The sequence below is a fragment of the Bubalus bubalis genome, chromosome 4 (assembly GCF_019923935.1).
Source record: "Bubalus bubalis isolate 160015118507 breed Murrah chromosome 4, NDDB_SH_1, whole genome shotgun sequence".
Classification (NCBI taxonomy): domain Eukaryota; kingdom Metazoa; phylum Chordata; class Mammalia; order Artiodactyla; family Bovidae; genus Bubalus; species Bubalus bubalis.
In genome coordinates this window covers 53,077,023-53,093,171 of record NC_059160.1, presented here as the reverse complement: position 1 = coordinate 53,093,171, position 16,149 = coordinate 53,077,023, and the positions used below count along the sequence as shown (strand labels likewise).

At 42.0% G+C, this 16,149-nt stretch overlaps 1 protein-coding gene across 1 annotated transcript; it reads right to left on the bottom strand.

The window, feature by feature from the left end:
* Nucleotides 1–2,776: 2,776 nt before the first annotated feature.
* C4H12orf42 (chromosome 4 C12orf42 homolog) lies at nt 2,777–12,602 on the bottom strand. Its single transcript, XM_045165514.1, is given in 4 exon segments — nt 2,777–2,854; nt 2,856–3,072; nt 3,159–3,228; nt 12,596–12,602. Coding segments are annotated over 4 exon segments (372 nt in total).
* Between the last annotated feature and the right edge of the window lie 3,547 nt (nt 12,603–16,149).

Genomic DNA, 16,149 nt, shown 5'->3' with positions numbered 1-16,149 from the left:
AAGGAGTACATCAAGGCTGTATACTGTCACCCTGCTTATTTAACTTCTATGCAGAGTACATCATGAGAAACGCTGGGCTGGAAGAAGCACAAGCTGGAATAAAGATTGCCGGGAGAAATATCAATAATCTCAGATATGCAGATGACACCACCCATATGGCAAAAAGTGAAGAGGAACTCAAAAGCCTCATGATGAAAGTGAAAGAGGAGAGTGAAAAAGTTGGCTTAAGGCTCAACATTCAGAAAACAAAGATCATGGCATCTGGTCCCATCACTTCATGGGAAATAGATGGGGAAAACAGTGGAAACAGTGGCAGACTTTATTTTGGGGGGCTCTAAAATCACTGCAGATGGTGATTGCAGCCATGAAATTAAAAGACGCTTACTCCTTGGAAGGAAAGTTATGACCAATCTAGACAGCATATTCAAAAGCAGAGACATTACTTTGCCAACAAAGGTTCGTCTAGTCAAGGCTATGGTTTTTCCAGTAGTCATGTACAGATGTGAGAGTTGGACTGTGAAGAAAGCTGAGCACCGAAGAACTGATGCTTTTGAAGTGTGGTGTTGGAAAAGACTCTTGAGAGTCCCTTGGACGGGAAGGAGATCCAACCAGTCCATTCAAAAGGAGATCAGCCCTGGGTGTTCTTTGGAAGGAATGATGCTAAAGTTGAAACTCCAATACTTTGGCCACCTCATGCGAAGAATTGACTCATTGGAAAAGACTCTGATGCTGGGAGGGATTGGGGGCAGGAGGAGAAGGGGACAACAGAGGATGAGATGGCTGGATGGCATCACAGACTCAATGGACGTGAGTTTGAGTGAACTCGGGAGTTGGTGATGGACAGGGAGGCCTGGCGTGCTGCAGTTCATGGGGTCGCAAAGAGTCAGACATGACTGAGCGACTGAACTGAACTGAACTGAAATGCTTAGAACAGTCTCTAAAATACACACTCAGGAAACATTATCTGTCATAGCTATTACTTATCCTACATACTAAAAAGGATTCCTCACTTGTAAACATTGTTCACTAGAGATGCTCTTAAATATTTTTTCTTCCATGTACTAGTTTTTAAAATTTATCACTATATTTCAACGAAACGTTCAGAAAAACATAGTTTTCCCTAAAGCAACACATTATCTTCTTAGGAAGACTATTATAGCATGTGGTAATAAATATCCCTTAAATCAAATCACATACCCCTGAAAAAACAAAAGCAAGCTGTAACCCAAAACCTTAGCAACAATGATTTTATACTACAGGACCTTGTTATAGTCCTCAGTCACACTCCAATGCAAATACACATATTATTTATTTCTTAAAGCTGATTCGTACTCAATTACAATTGTTCAAATCAAAAAAAATAACAGTAAGAAAGATCTAACTATGCTTACCTTGGGGCATTTTTGTCCAGGTTCTAGTGCCTCTCAGAAAGACCTGAACACCTGTACCCCATAACTATGACAGTCAACATTGCAAATGTTCTTTACCATCACTATCTAAACTATGGACATAGTTAGACCAACTAAACTCCCAGCCATATGCATCCAAAATGAGGTAAATCAAGACAGCTCATTACATTTCCTCCAAGGAAGAATGGGTTTCTGGAGGTATTTATGAAGGACTGCTGTCTTTAGCTTTGATCCTCATTTTTTTTTTTTAAAGAAGCCCTTACTTTGACCTCTACTGGTTTACATGGATTCTAGTATATTTAGAATAGAGTTTTGAGTCATGTTGTCTCAAATGCATTCCACAAGACACTAGTATCCAAGGTATTTATAGGCATTATATTAAAAAAAATACACACATCAGAGTTCCCTGATCATATAAATGTAGACATACTACATATAGTATATAATACATGCTTTATATATATTTTATATATATTGAACTGAAGGGGAAAATGCAGTAGGATTTTACAGCCTCCATGTATCGAATTCTATAAATCCAAGTTTGTGGGAAAACTGCAAGAAACTTGCAATTCAAACTGTGTGTGAATGTCGTGGTAATATTGATTTGTGTTTCACTCTGTGAAAAAACCAGTACATTAAAAAGAGAAAAAACTAAACCCATAAAATCATTTGCTAAATTAGTTTCTGCATTGCCTCACAGTGAAAAGCTGCTATGTTTAACTGACCTTAAACCAAAATCGAAAACACTGCCTAAAACCACAAGTTGATATAAATGTTCCCTAAGTGTCTCTTCTGCATTAACCTTAGTTCCATGTGTTTCAGGGGCCTCCAAAGAGGTTCTAGCTTCAGGTTTCTGACATAAAAACCTTAATATAGCCTGAAGAACTCCCCTAGGCACATGGGGAGTAATCAAATTTCATGTTAACTATTAAATTACAGACATTCAATTATGTTTTCCAAACCTCTGTTTAGAGATTCAAAAGGCCCTTAGAAAACATCCTTAAACTGAAGCCCAAGTTGGCAAGTGAAACCGTTTACCTGTGAGAGCAGAACAAAGCGGGGTCGGGCCCATCCCTGCCGGCACATGGTGAAGTGGCACGCGATGTACCCCATCCCCATTGTGAGGTGCAAATTCTTTGTGACACTGGGAGACACCGCAGAACAAAAATACTATTAGAAATGCTTCAAAAGGAACATTTTGGGGCTGCGATAGAGACTTTTGACATTATTTATTAGGTTCAAAACGGCCTCTGTGAAGCCTGACAATGGTTCTGTGGAAACCAGTACATCTGAGGCCCTTTCTGTTGTTCTGGGCAGGCATTGATTTGAAGATAGGCAGCACTCACCGAACAATTCCCTCGCAGCGGTCAGTGTAAGTGAGCATTCACCCCCGGCCTAGGAGGGGCCTGTGAACAAACCGTATGGAAACGCGGGGGTGGGCGGGAGTGGGGAAGAGGAGCAATCCTTGATTAACCTCTTGGAGAAGAGATGGGTAGGAGTACTGGTGAATCCAGGAAGGGGCGCTCCTGCCAGACTACTGTGGAGGGAGGCCTCTGCCCCGGCCCGTTTTTCCTCGGGGGAATGAGGATGCTTGGGGAGCATCTTTGGTGCCATGGCAACTGCGCCTATTCGGACTAGACTTCCGGGCGCGCCTGGGAGCCGGCTTTGGGAACCTAGGCTTGCAGGTCGGTACACCTACTGGGGCTGCTGTCTTCTCCCCAGCTCCAGTTCTGAGGAACTCCAGGAGACTTGGGCGAAGCAAAGAGGGTCTGGCTTCTCCGGAAGAGGCCAATGGCAGTGTAAGGCCTCAGAATAAGACCTGGAAGACAAAGAAGAGCCGGGGTGGCGCTCAAGTGTGAGGAATTTACCCGCCACGCTAAACCTTAAAAAAAAAAAAAAAAAAAAAAGGAAAAGAAAACTCTCCTGATAACTAGATGTTTCAGAAATCCACGACGTTTGTAACAAGCTGAGAGAAAACAATTTAAATCCCCTGACGTTACGCTCATGTGCTTCCCACGTTTCTTTAAGAAAATAAAGTGTTATCCATTCCTTTCCTATTGTTTGAAAGAACCTCCTCCCCCCAAAATAATTTTTACAGAATCCTCCTAAAACTTTTAATTTCAAGGAAAACAATTCAAAACTTCTAAAGAGAGGGAAGAATGAGTGACTAAAGTAAAGCCTCATATTTGAAATTTGGGGAAAGGCTTTGAATAGAAATTACTCTGGAGTTAGAGATCATGGAAAAACAAACAATTTTACAGCCCATTTAGACTATGACTGACAATTTAAAATCCAAGAGGCAATCACTTCATGAGTTTTATTAGAAATGTCAAACCATGTGAAAATTAAAACTGTTTTAATCTGATGTTGGCTCTGCACAATACATATACACTAATAATAGATTTGACTTTTTCTTTATTTAAACTATATATATATATATCACGCATGCATTTGTATGTAGATATATATATATATAGAAAGTCTTAATATATGTCATACATATAAAATCATTTTCAGGGGACTTTCCTGGCAGTCCAATGGTTAAGAGTCTCCACTTCGACTGCAGGGGGCACAGGTTCAATCCCTGGTTGGGGAACTAACATCCCACATGCCATGTAACAAGGGCAAAAAAAAAAAACATTTTTATGTAAGAAATCCTGTCCATTGACCTATGCAAATTAAAATCTAATTTTTCAGTAGTGTATTAAGATAACTTACATGCTTTAAATTACTTTCTATGAGCTTTTAAAGGACTTTGAATAGTATGCAGATGGCTCAATTATTTAGAACAACCCAAGACATCACCAGATGGCCAACACCAAATCAGAGTGATTATATTCTTTGCAGCCAAAGATGGAGAAGCTCTAGAAAGTCAGCAAAAACAAGACCGGGGGCTGACAGTGGCTCAGATCATGAACTCCTTATTGCCAAATTCAGACTTAAATTGAAGAAAGTAGGGAAAACCACAAGACCATTCACGTATGACCTAAATCAAATCCCTTATGATTATACAGTGGAAGTGAGAAATAGATTTAAGGGAATAGATCTGATAGATAGAGTGCCTGATAAACTATGGACAGAGGTTCATGACACTGTACAGGAGACAGGGATCAAGACCATCCCCAAGAAAAAGAAATGCAAAAAGGCAAAATGGCTATGTGAGGAGGCCTTACAAATAGCTGTGAAAAGAAGAGAAGCGAAAAGCAAAGGAGAAAAGGAAAGATATAAGCATCTGAATGCAGAGTTCCAAAGAATAGCAAAGAGAGATAAGAAACCCTTCCTCAGCGATCAGTGCAAAGAAATAGAGGAAAACAATAGAATAGGAAAGACTAGAGAGCACTTCAAGAAAATTAGAGATACCAAGGGAACACTTCATGCAAAGATGAGCTCAATAAAGGACAGAAATGGTATGGACCTAAGAGAAGCAGAAGATATTAAGAAGAGGTGGCAGGAATATGCAGAAGAGCTATACAAAAAAGATCTTCATGACCCAGGTAACCACGATGGTGTGATCACTCACCTAGAGCCAGACATCCTGGAATGTGAAGTCAAGTGGGCCTAAGGAAGCATCACTACGAAAAAAGCTAGTGGAGGTGATGGAATTCCAGTGGAGCTATTTCAAATCCTAAAAGATGATGCTGTGAAAGTGCTGCACTCAATATGCCAGCAAATTTGGAAAACTCAGCAGTGGCCAAAGGAATGGAAAAGGTCAGTTTTCATTCCAATCCCAAAGAAAGGCAATGCCAAAGAATGCTCAAACTACTGCACAATTGCACTCATCTCACATGCTAGTAAAGTAAGGCTCAAAATCTCTAAGCCACGCTTCAGCAATACATGAACCGTGAACTTTCAGATGTTCAAGCTGGTTTTAGAAAAGGCAGAGGAACCAGAGACCAAATTGCCAACATCTGATGAATCATGGAAAAAGCAAGAGAATTCCAGAAAAGCAGCTATTTCTACTTTATTGACTATGCCAAAGCCTTTGACTGTGTGGATCATGATAAACCGTGGAAAATTCTGAAAGAGATGGGAATACCAGACCACCTGACCTGCCTCTTGAGATACCTGTATGCAGGTCAAAAAGCAACAGTTAGAACTGGACATGGAACAATAGACTGGTTCCTAATCGGAAAAGGAGTACGTCAAGGCTGTATATTGTCACTGTGCTTATTTAACTTATATGCAGAGTACATCATGAGAAATGCTGGGCTGGAGGAAGCACAAGCTGGGATCAAGATTGCTGGGAGAAATATCAATAACCTCAGATATGCAGATGACACCGCCCTATGCCAGAAAGTGAAGAAGAACTCAAGACCCTCTTGATGAAAGTGAAAGAAGAGAGTAAAAAAGTTGGCTTAAACCTCAATATTCAGAAAACTAAAATCATGGCATCTGGTCCCATCACTTCATGGCAAATAGATGGAGAAACACTGGAAACAGTGTCAGACTTTATTTTTGGGGGCTCCAAAATCACTGCAGTTGGTGATTGCAGCCATGAAATTAAAAGACGCTTATTCCTTGGAAAGAAAGTTATGACCAACCTAGACAGCATATTAAAAAGCAGAGACATTACTTTGTCAACAAAGGCCCATCTGGTCAAGACTATGGCTTTTCCAGTAGTTAAGTATGGATATGAGAGTTGGACTATAAAGCAAACTGAGTGTTGAAGAATTGATGCTTTTGAACTGTGGTGTTGGAGGAGACTCTTGAGAGTCTCTTGGACTGCAAGGAGATCCAACCAGTTCATCCTAAAGGAGATCAGTTCTGAGTGTTCATTGGAGGGACTGATGTTGAAGCTGAAACTCCAATATTTTGGCCATCTGATGGGAAGAGCTGACTCATTGGAAAAGACCCTGGTGCTGAGAAAGATTGAGGGCAGGAGGAGAAGGGGACGACAGAGGATGAGATGGTTGAATGGCATCACCAACTCAATGAACATGAGTTTGGGTGAACTTTGGGAGTTGGTGATGGACAGGGAGGCCTGGCATGCTGTGGCTCATGGGGTTGCAAAGAGTCAGACACGACTGAGTGATTGAACTGAACTGAACTGAAAGGCATCACTGGCAAATTCAAAAGATATGCAGACTTCAAATGCATATTGCATTCCCAACAGTGGGTGTTGAACTGTGTGCATATGTGCTCAGTCACTTCAGTCATGTCCAACTCTCTGAGACCCAGTGGGCTGTAGCCCAACAGGCTCCTCTGTCCATGGAATTCTCCAGACAAGAATACCAGAGTGAGTTGCCATTTACTTCTCCAGGGGATCTTACCTACCCAGGGATCAAACACAAGTCTTCTGCATTGGCACTCGGATTCTTTACCACTGAGCCGCCTGTGAAGCCTTTGCATTTATTCAAACTAAGCAAGTATCTGAGGGAAGAATATAATAAAATGTAAACCATCTAGTACATAGTAAGTGAACAATTGTTGCTGTTGTTGTTCAGTTGCTAAGTTGTGTCCAACTCTTTGGACCCCATGAACTGTAACATGCCAGGCTCCTCTGTCCTCCACTCTCTCCCAGAGTTTGATCATATTCATGTCCACTGAGTTGGTGATGTTATGTAACCATCCCATCCTCTGCTGTCCCCTTCTTCTCCTGCCCTCAATCTTTCCCAGCATCAGGGTCTTTTCCAATGAGTTGGTTCTTTGCATCAGGTGGCCAAAGTACTGGAGCTTCAGCTTTAGCATAAATCCTTCCAATGTATATTCAGGGTTGATTTCCTTTAGGATTGACTGGTTTGATCTCCTTGCACTCTGAAGAGTCTTCTCTAGCACCACATTTCGAAAGCATCAGTTCTTCAGCGCTCAACCTTCTTTGTGGTGCTCAGTACCCAAGTGCTATTAGTGTCCTATTTAGAATCTTAGAATAGGAGTGCTCTGACCTGAGGTCAGAATGGAGGCTCAAATCCTGGCTCCTCCCTCCCTAAAGTAACAGAATCTCTATAAGCCTCTAGTCCCTCATCTAAGCCATGGGGAGATAACAGTTCTTATCTCAGAAGGTACCCATATGGACCATAATTGCAGATGCATATTCAGATTTTATTATATTGCCTTATACATAAGGCTCAAAGTGTATTAACTAGCCAGCATCCTCAACATCCCATCATCAAGCCCATCCTCCCAGAAAAGAAGAATCTCTGACTCAACATCTTTGGTGGAAGTCTCCCAGCACCAACCTTACAATTTACAGCCCAGGAAGGACATTATCCCCTAGTTCAAAGAAGGCTCTCAAAATCTCTCTTTCTTCTATTGGTCAATTCCAAAAAACTGTACAAATATTTGCATCAAAATCAACCCATAAAGTTACCTAAAAAACAGTATGGCCATCACCAAAAATATCTACAGACAATAAATGCTAGAGAGAGTGTGGAGAAAAGGGAACCCTCTTGCAATGTTGGAGGAAATATAAATTGATATTTAGCCATTATGGAGAATAGTATGAAAGCTTCTCAAAAAAACTAGATATAGAACTACCACATGACCCAAGAGTCCCACTCCTGGGCATATACCCTGAGAAAACCATAATTCAAAACAACACATGCACCCCAATATTCATTGCAGCACTATTTGCAATATCCAGGACATGGAAGCAATATAAATGTCCATCGACAGATGAATGGATAAAGAAGATGTGGAACATACATACAATGGAATATTACTCAACCATAAAAAGGAATTAAATTGGGTCATTTGCAGAGATGTAGATCAACCTGGAGTCTGTCATACAGAGGGAAGTAAGTCAGAAAGAGAAAAACAAATGTCTAATGTTAATGCATAAATGTGGAATCTACAAAAACTGTATGGATGAACCTATTTGCAGGGCAGGAATAGAGATACAGATGTAAAGAATGAACTTGTGGACACAGTCGGGGGAGGGCAGGGTGGGATGAATCAGGAGATTAGGACTGACATATATACACTACCATGTGTAAAACAGACAGCTAGTGGGAACCTGCTGCATAACACAGTGAGCTCAGCTTGGTGCTCCGTGATGACGTAGAGGGATGGGATGCTGGGGAGTCCAAGAGGGAGGGGATATATGTATACATACAGCTGATTCACTTTCTTGTATAGCACAAACGAGCACATTATAAAACCATAAAGGAGCTACATAAAATGAGTCTAATCCTTATTCTACATGACATTTTCTAGAATATTTTGAGGTACACGTTGCTTACTTTCATTTCCTCTCCTGCAGTCAGAACACCACCACTATCCTCACAACCACCATTTAGTCAGCCCTGCTGTGTTCAGGGAATTTTATATCAACAACATCTCATCAAGGCAGTGATTGTTAGTTTACAGAAAATACCAGGCTCAAAGAACATTTATGGGACTAGATCACGGCTAAAGAACTGAAACCGGAGACAGCAGAAATTTGAGGTCAAGTCTTTCTGGTTCTGAGCTCAGGTTTCCATGATTTCAAAGCTTATTCTTTCTGGTCCTTCTTCACTCATCCTATTATGCAGTTTTATACTTAATTTTTATACACATTAACTTGTGCTATGAATTTACACCTCCCTTATCTGTGTGTACATGCATGCTAAGTCACTTCAGTCATGTCTGACTTTTTGTAACCCCATGGACTGTAGCCCACCAGGCTCCTCTGTCCATGGGATTCTCCAGGCAAGAATACTGGAATGGGTTGCTGTGCCCTTCTCCAGGGGATCTTCCAGATCCAGGGATCAAACCTGCGTCTCTTATGACTCCTGCATTGGCAAGCAGGTTCTTTATCACTAATACCACCTCCTTATCTGTAAAGTGGGGATAATAACATTGCCCAAGAGAGTTATATGAGGATTTCATGAAATAATGTGAAATGCTCAACACAGTATCTGGCATGTGGTGAGAGGCTAGGTTGCTGATGATGATAATTGCCCTCATCACCATTATCAGATACAACAACTGAATCATCAAACATGTGTCATTAGCTCACACCTGTTCTCTCCTCCAATATAATATATGGCAACAAGTGGATTTCCATGAAAACTTGGCAACTACAGTTTTTATAGGATGTTCTAGAACAGTATCTGCCATTGAGTCAAATAATTTTGCTTGTTTCTATTGAAGTTAAAGGCAAAATATGGCCAAAAGACGGAGAAGGCAATGGCACCCCACTCCAGTACTCTTGCCTGGAAAATCCCATGGACGGAGGAGCCTGGTAGGCTGCAGTCCATGGGGTCACTAAGAGTCGGGCACGACTGAATGACTTCACTTTCACTTTTCACTTTCATGCATTGGAGAAGGAAATGGCAACCCACTCCAGTGTTCTTGCCTGGAGAATCCCAGGGACAGGGGAGCCTGATGGGCTGCCATCTATGGAGTTGCACAGAGTTGGACACGACTAAAGCGACTTAGCAGCAGCAGCAGCATGGCCAAATGAAAAGAGGTAAAAAACAGAAACCACACACTAATACTCAACCGATGGGACAGAATCTCCCTTGGAACTGCAAGAGGGCAGGTTCTGAAGTCTCATTGGTCCCTGGATGTGTGTCCCTATGGCCTCCAGGTGCATAGGATTTACCGAGTGGGCCTGAATACACGTTTTTGTCATTCACTGTTCTAGAAATAAACTACCCCAGGTCCATTTGGGTGTGCCTTTGGCTCCCATGTTCATGTTTTGCCTGACAGTGAAGATGAGTGGGGTCTCTTCCCACTCACTGGGTGGTGTTGGGGAAGGACTCACTTCTCCAAGGCTTTCTTCTTTGAAAGAAGCTATACTGGCAGCAGGAGGCCCAGGGGGTGCTGTACTGGTGAACATAAAGCAGTCTTCTATGTGCCATTGGAGACTGAATCCTTTCTCTAAATACTATAAAAGGTAAACTATTTTGAAGGAATACACTTTGATACCCCCTACTAAATTAATGGCAGGAAGGATGAAATCAAGTCATGGATGGATTTTGTTTGTTTCATGTTTCTCTCCTGAGCAAACAAAATGACAAAGAAGCCAAGGATCCAGGTGCCCAAGCAAGAGAAGAAGAGGAGAGAAAACACATGGATGGGAAGAAAAGACATGGACCGTGCTTTTACTGAGGTCAAGCTATGCTGCAGGTGCTGAATGAGAGCCTGGGCACGCAGGTCATTTAGCCTCATAAGAACCTCATCTAACAAATAGAATTATTGGCTCTATTTTTTTCAGGTCAGAAAGCTAGTTTGAAGCTTATGGGTTTAGTTGAGTTCCCCAAGAAGATATGTTGAGGTTTTAACCTTCTATATCAGTGAACATACATTATTTGTTAATAGGGTCTTTGTAGATACAGTCAAATCAGAATGAGGTTGCTGTGTTTTGTGCTAAGTCTCTTCTGTTGTGTCTGACTCTGCGAATCTATGGACTGTAGCCTGCCAGACTCCTCTGTCCATGGGATTCTTTAGGCAAGAATACTGGAGTGGGTTGCCATACTCCCCTTCAGGGGTCTTCCCGACTACCCAAGGATCAAACCAGCATCTCCTGTGTCTCCTGCATTGCAGACAGATTATCTGCTAAACCATCAGCAAAATCCTGAGGTTGTTAGTGTTAAGGCCTTAGTCCAATGTGACTTGTGTCCTTATAAGAAGAAAAAACAGACACACAGGAAGAATGCCATGTGATGGCAGAGGCAGAGAGTGGAGTGATGTAGCTACAAGCCAAGGTAACCAAGGACTGCAGCATCCTCCAGAAGCTAAGAGAAAGACATGAAATGGATTCTCCCCTAGAACCTCCAGAGGGGGCCAATCCTGATGACACCTGAATTTCCAATTTCTGCCTCCAGAACTGTGAGATAATGATTCTGTTTTAAGTCATCCACTTTGGGGTTTTTGTAATGACAGTCCTCGGAAACTAATATACCCACAAAGGGTCCAACTCACATGTGTTATCTAAGAATAATTATTAACAGCAGCCCTTTTCACTGAAAAAAAAATTGTTTAGACTTGGGGAATAGGAAAGAATAAAACCTAAGAGGTAAGGAAGTGTGAAGTGGAGAGAGGAATGAACTGGATTTCTTTGGTTCTACTGTGTGGCAGAAACTGTGCCAGGATATGACAACTTCCTTTTGGGAAGAAAAAAAAATTTTTTTTAGATTTTATAATGTGGGCCATTTTTAAAGTCTTTATTGAATCTGTTACAATATTGATTCTGCTTTATATTTTACTTTTTTTTTTTTTTTTGGCCTTGAGATATGTGGGATCTTATTTCCCTGACCAGGGATCAAACCCGTGCCCCCTGCATTGGAAGGCGAGATCTTAACCACTGGACCACCAGAGAAGTCTCCCAGGGTGTACCAACTCTTAAAAAGACTTGCATTCCCTGTGCTCAAGGTTCAGTCAAGTGGCAAAGACGTTCACCATGTTAGGTACCAGGACACAGCATTCATAAACCACAGCTTTGTCTTCAGTAGGGAATCAAAAGAAATGCCTCCAGAGGCCCCACAGATAATATTAGAAATGAGAGAAGAGGTCAAGTGGGAGCACCCTGGGAGTATATTCCATCAGAAGGGGCAGTCACTTCTCAGACCTTCTTCTATTGTCCTGAAGGAATGTGGGCCCAGTGAAGACAGATTTTTCTGGATTTCCAGGAGAAGCAGACATATGTTTTTTATATATGTAAAAGCTTCTGATTTTTAAATGTTGGTAACTCAATTTGGAAAAATGTATGGTTTGGATTCCACATAACACCTGCTTTTTGAATCACCACAGACCACCAGTGTGCATCTTTGAGCTGCGGCCAGCCGTATGAAAGTCACACCATCATTTACCTCCTCTCATACCATCTTCATCTCAGAACATGATTTGTTAAATATTTGGCTTGGAGCCATGGGGATTTGTTTGCAAGCTCTGTGCCTAAGCGGACTATAGAGTTCTAGAAGTCTCAACTTCCTCCAACACTTTAGGAAGACCCAGCTTTTCATTTTAGTCTTAACTGTCTCATCCTTTTCATCATAAAGCCCAGAATTTGAAATGGTAAACAAATCTATTAGTCTTTCCCAAATGCAGAGAAACTTCTAGAATCTTTGAAAACAATAGCTATGGGACTGTTGATCCCAAAGGAAAATCTACAACCTTGGAACCCACAGCGTTTGATCTGCCCTCTTTCTTTTGTTCAAATATCAAGAACAGAATGGAAGGCCTGGAAGCACTTTAAGCACCCTCACACTCCAGAAGTTATGGGTTGAAAGAGAGCTTAAAGGTCATCTGAGGCTGACCCTCACCATCCATCATCACTCACTTCTGTTTAAATACCACCAGGGCCCTCAGTCTCACTACCTCTGCATCAGAGATTTCACTGCTTATCATAAAGGCAAGTAAGTAACTTTGTATTTGCTACATAAAAAGGCACATTTAGATAGATAGATAGAAAGGAAAATGGGCAAGTTTTATATAGGGAATAATTGTCAAAGTCAACTTATATGATGTTGAGACAGCTGGTGACTATGTTTATTTAGTTCTTCAACCAACATTCATTGAACTCCTATCATATACTAAGGCACCACAACAAAGGCAAAATGTTACCCACATCAACAGAATCCATCATTTTGAGATTCAATTGATCAGCTGATTTTTTGCAAAATGGACTTCAGCACAGAAACTCAGAGCCTCCCAGTTTCACCTACATGAATTTCAGGTTTCCTCTATGATACAACTGCCAGGTTGCCTGAATTGAATAGAACCACCATTAGTCTGGGCTTCCTTTGTGGCTCAGCTGGTAAAGAATCTGCCCACAATTCAGGAGACCTGGGTTCAATCCCTGGGTTGGGAAAATCCCCTGGAGAAGGGAAAGGCTACCTACTCCAGTGTTGTGGCCTGAAGAATTCCATGGACTATATGGTCCATGGGGTCACAAAGAGTAGGACACAACTGAGCCGTTTTAACTTTCACCAGTTTAGTTCTGTTCAGTCGCTCAGTCATGTCTGACTCTTTGTGATCCCATGGACTGCAGCACCCCAGGCTTTCCTGTCCTTCACCAACCCCCAGAGCTTACTCAAACACATGTCCATTGAGTCCGTGATGCCATTCAACCATCTCATCCTCTGTCGTCCCCTTTTCCTCCCACCTTCAATCTTTCCCAGCATCAGGGTCTTTTTCAGTTCTTCACATCAGGTGGCCGAAGTATTGGATCTTCATCTTTAACATTAGTCCTTCCAATGAATATTCAGGGCTGATTTCCTTTAGGATTGATTGGTTTGATCTCTTTGCAGTCCAGGGACTCTCAAGAGTCTTCTCCAACATCACAGTTCAAAAGCATCAATTCTTTGGTGCTCAGCTTTCTTTATGGTCCAACTGTCACATCCATACATGACTATTGGAAAAACCATAGCCTTGACTAGATGGACCTTTGTTGGCAAAGTGATGTCTCTGCTTTTTAATATGCTGTCTAGGTTGGTCATAGCTTTTCTCCCAAGGGGCAAGCATCTTTTAATTTCATGGCTGCAGTCACCATCTGCAGTGATTTTGGACCCCCCAAAATAAAGTCTCTCACTGTTTCCATTATTTCCACATCTATTTGCCATGAAGTGATGGGACTGGATACCACGATCTTAATTTTCTGAATGTTGAGTTTTAAGCCAACTTTTTCACTCTCCTCTTTCACTTTCATCAAAAGGCTCTTTAGTTCTTCTTCACTTTCTGCCACACTTTCTAAGGGTGGTGTCATCTGCATATCTGAGGTTATTGATATTTCTCCTGGCCATCTTGATTCCAGCTTGATTCCAGATTTCCAGGAGAAATCTGGAAATTACCAGTAGTCTGGGCCTTAAACAACCAGAGAGTGTTGATAGAAATGAAATGGCCTTTTGCAATTTCCAATGGCTTTGTCTTTATTTTTTTCAATTTTTCAAATCTCCCTATCAAGACAATGGCAAAACTTGAGCCCAAATCCATTGCTCAGGATTGAAATTCCAGTGCTCTTTGTTATGTTATTTGGCTCTTGAGTCTGCTTCAGTATTTCCCAATCTTAGCCGTTCATGCGCCAATATCTGGCAGGCTCTGAAAAGTACAAACACATGGTCCCAGGGTCCCAGTCTTGTAGTCAGTAAGCCACTTGGGGATTATGATGTGCAGAGCCACCAGTCTCAGTTATCATAAATGTCAGGTACTTTTACAAACTGTACACATCCCAAACATTCATGAACAAGCTAGAGCCATGACCTCAGGGATGTCTCTCTCCTCCAAGCGTTATCTCTCTGTGAACAGTCCTCATGACAGATACCAGAAGTATCTGCTACTTTACAGCTTAGATATTCCTTATGCTATTTGCTTTCACACCAGTAATCTTGCACTTGATTCAGACCACAACTCTTCAGTTTATTCACTCAGGAGGAACCTGAGGTTGAAGAGTAACCATCTGTCTATACCATGAATCAAGCACCAGAGAAGCTGAGGTTGGGACACAGGTCTTAGGTTTTGAAGGAGTTTGTTTTTTTCCTACTGCCCCATCAATGCCAGTGGTGCGAGAAGAAACATGTGACTACCATGAACTGGGCTTGATGAAGTGCTGAGTCGCTCAGTTGTGTCCAGCACTTTGTGACCCCATGGACTGTAGCCTGCCAGGCTCCTCTGTCCATGGGATTTCATAGGCAAGAATGCTGGAGTGGGTTGCCATGTCTTTTTCCAAGGTATCTTCCTGACCCAGGGATCAAACCTGTGTCCCCTGTATTGGCAGGTGGATTCTTTACCACAGAGCCACCAGGAAAGCGGCTTAATGAAGGGAAGGATACATATGTTCATGAGAACAGCTTACAAATAGTGAGGACTGACCACTTTTCTGGACGTGTCTTTGCCAGCAGTTGATGCAACCAGTATGACTTCTGTGCAGAAGAAGGCAGGGCACCTTAGGCTAAGTACTCTGCCTGAGGACTACTGACTGAAATCAGGTCCCATGAAAGCCCACAGCCTAACCCAAACCTCTCCACACGCTCACTCACTGATGCAAAGACCCTACTTTTCTCAACTACTTGTTTTTGGGTGTTTCTCATCTTAAGAAATTCTTCCTGACCTTCAAGTTTAGCAGGTTCTTTCAATGTGTAGGCAACTCTGCCTCTTAAGCTGTAGCACAGGTGTTCCATCTGTTGCTATTTCTCTTGAAATAATATTGTGGCAGACAGGAGATTTCAAGGCAAATAAGATAAACCTCAGAGCTGAGTGCTATTTTTTCACAGAAACAATTCATCTTTTTCTTGAGCTGCAAAATAGCTCACGATACATCATGACAAATGCAGATTTATTCATTTTCTATTCATTGGGAAAAGACAATTGTGGTAGCCCCCTGCATGCTGTGCCCCTCTGGGCTGCCACGGAGCAGGGTGGTGTACTCCTCACACCTGCTCCTGGCATTTCCCCCTCAACACAGAACTTCTAAGTGTTCGCATCCCTGACCTATTCTTTTGATCTCTTGGGCTTCTAACGCCAGCATGTTATGAAGAGACTAGAGGCACTTGTCCTAGGAGAAATAAAAATCCAGGGGAAATTCATTCCCAAAGCTCATCTTGCCCTGAACTGTATGCATAAATAGGGGCTTTGTGTGTTAGTCACTCAGTTGTGTCCAACTCTTTGAGACCCCGTGGACTGTAGCCCACCAGGCTCCTCTGTCCTTGGGATTCTCCAGGCAAAAAGACTGGAGTGGGTTGCCATTTTCTTCTCCAGGGGATCTTCCCAACCCAGGGATCAAACCCAGGTCTTGCACATTGCAAGCAGATTCTTCACCATCTGAGCCACCTGGGAAGCTCAAAATAGAGGCTAAATAATTTATTTCGTTTCCTGCATGAAA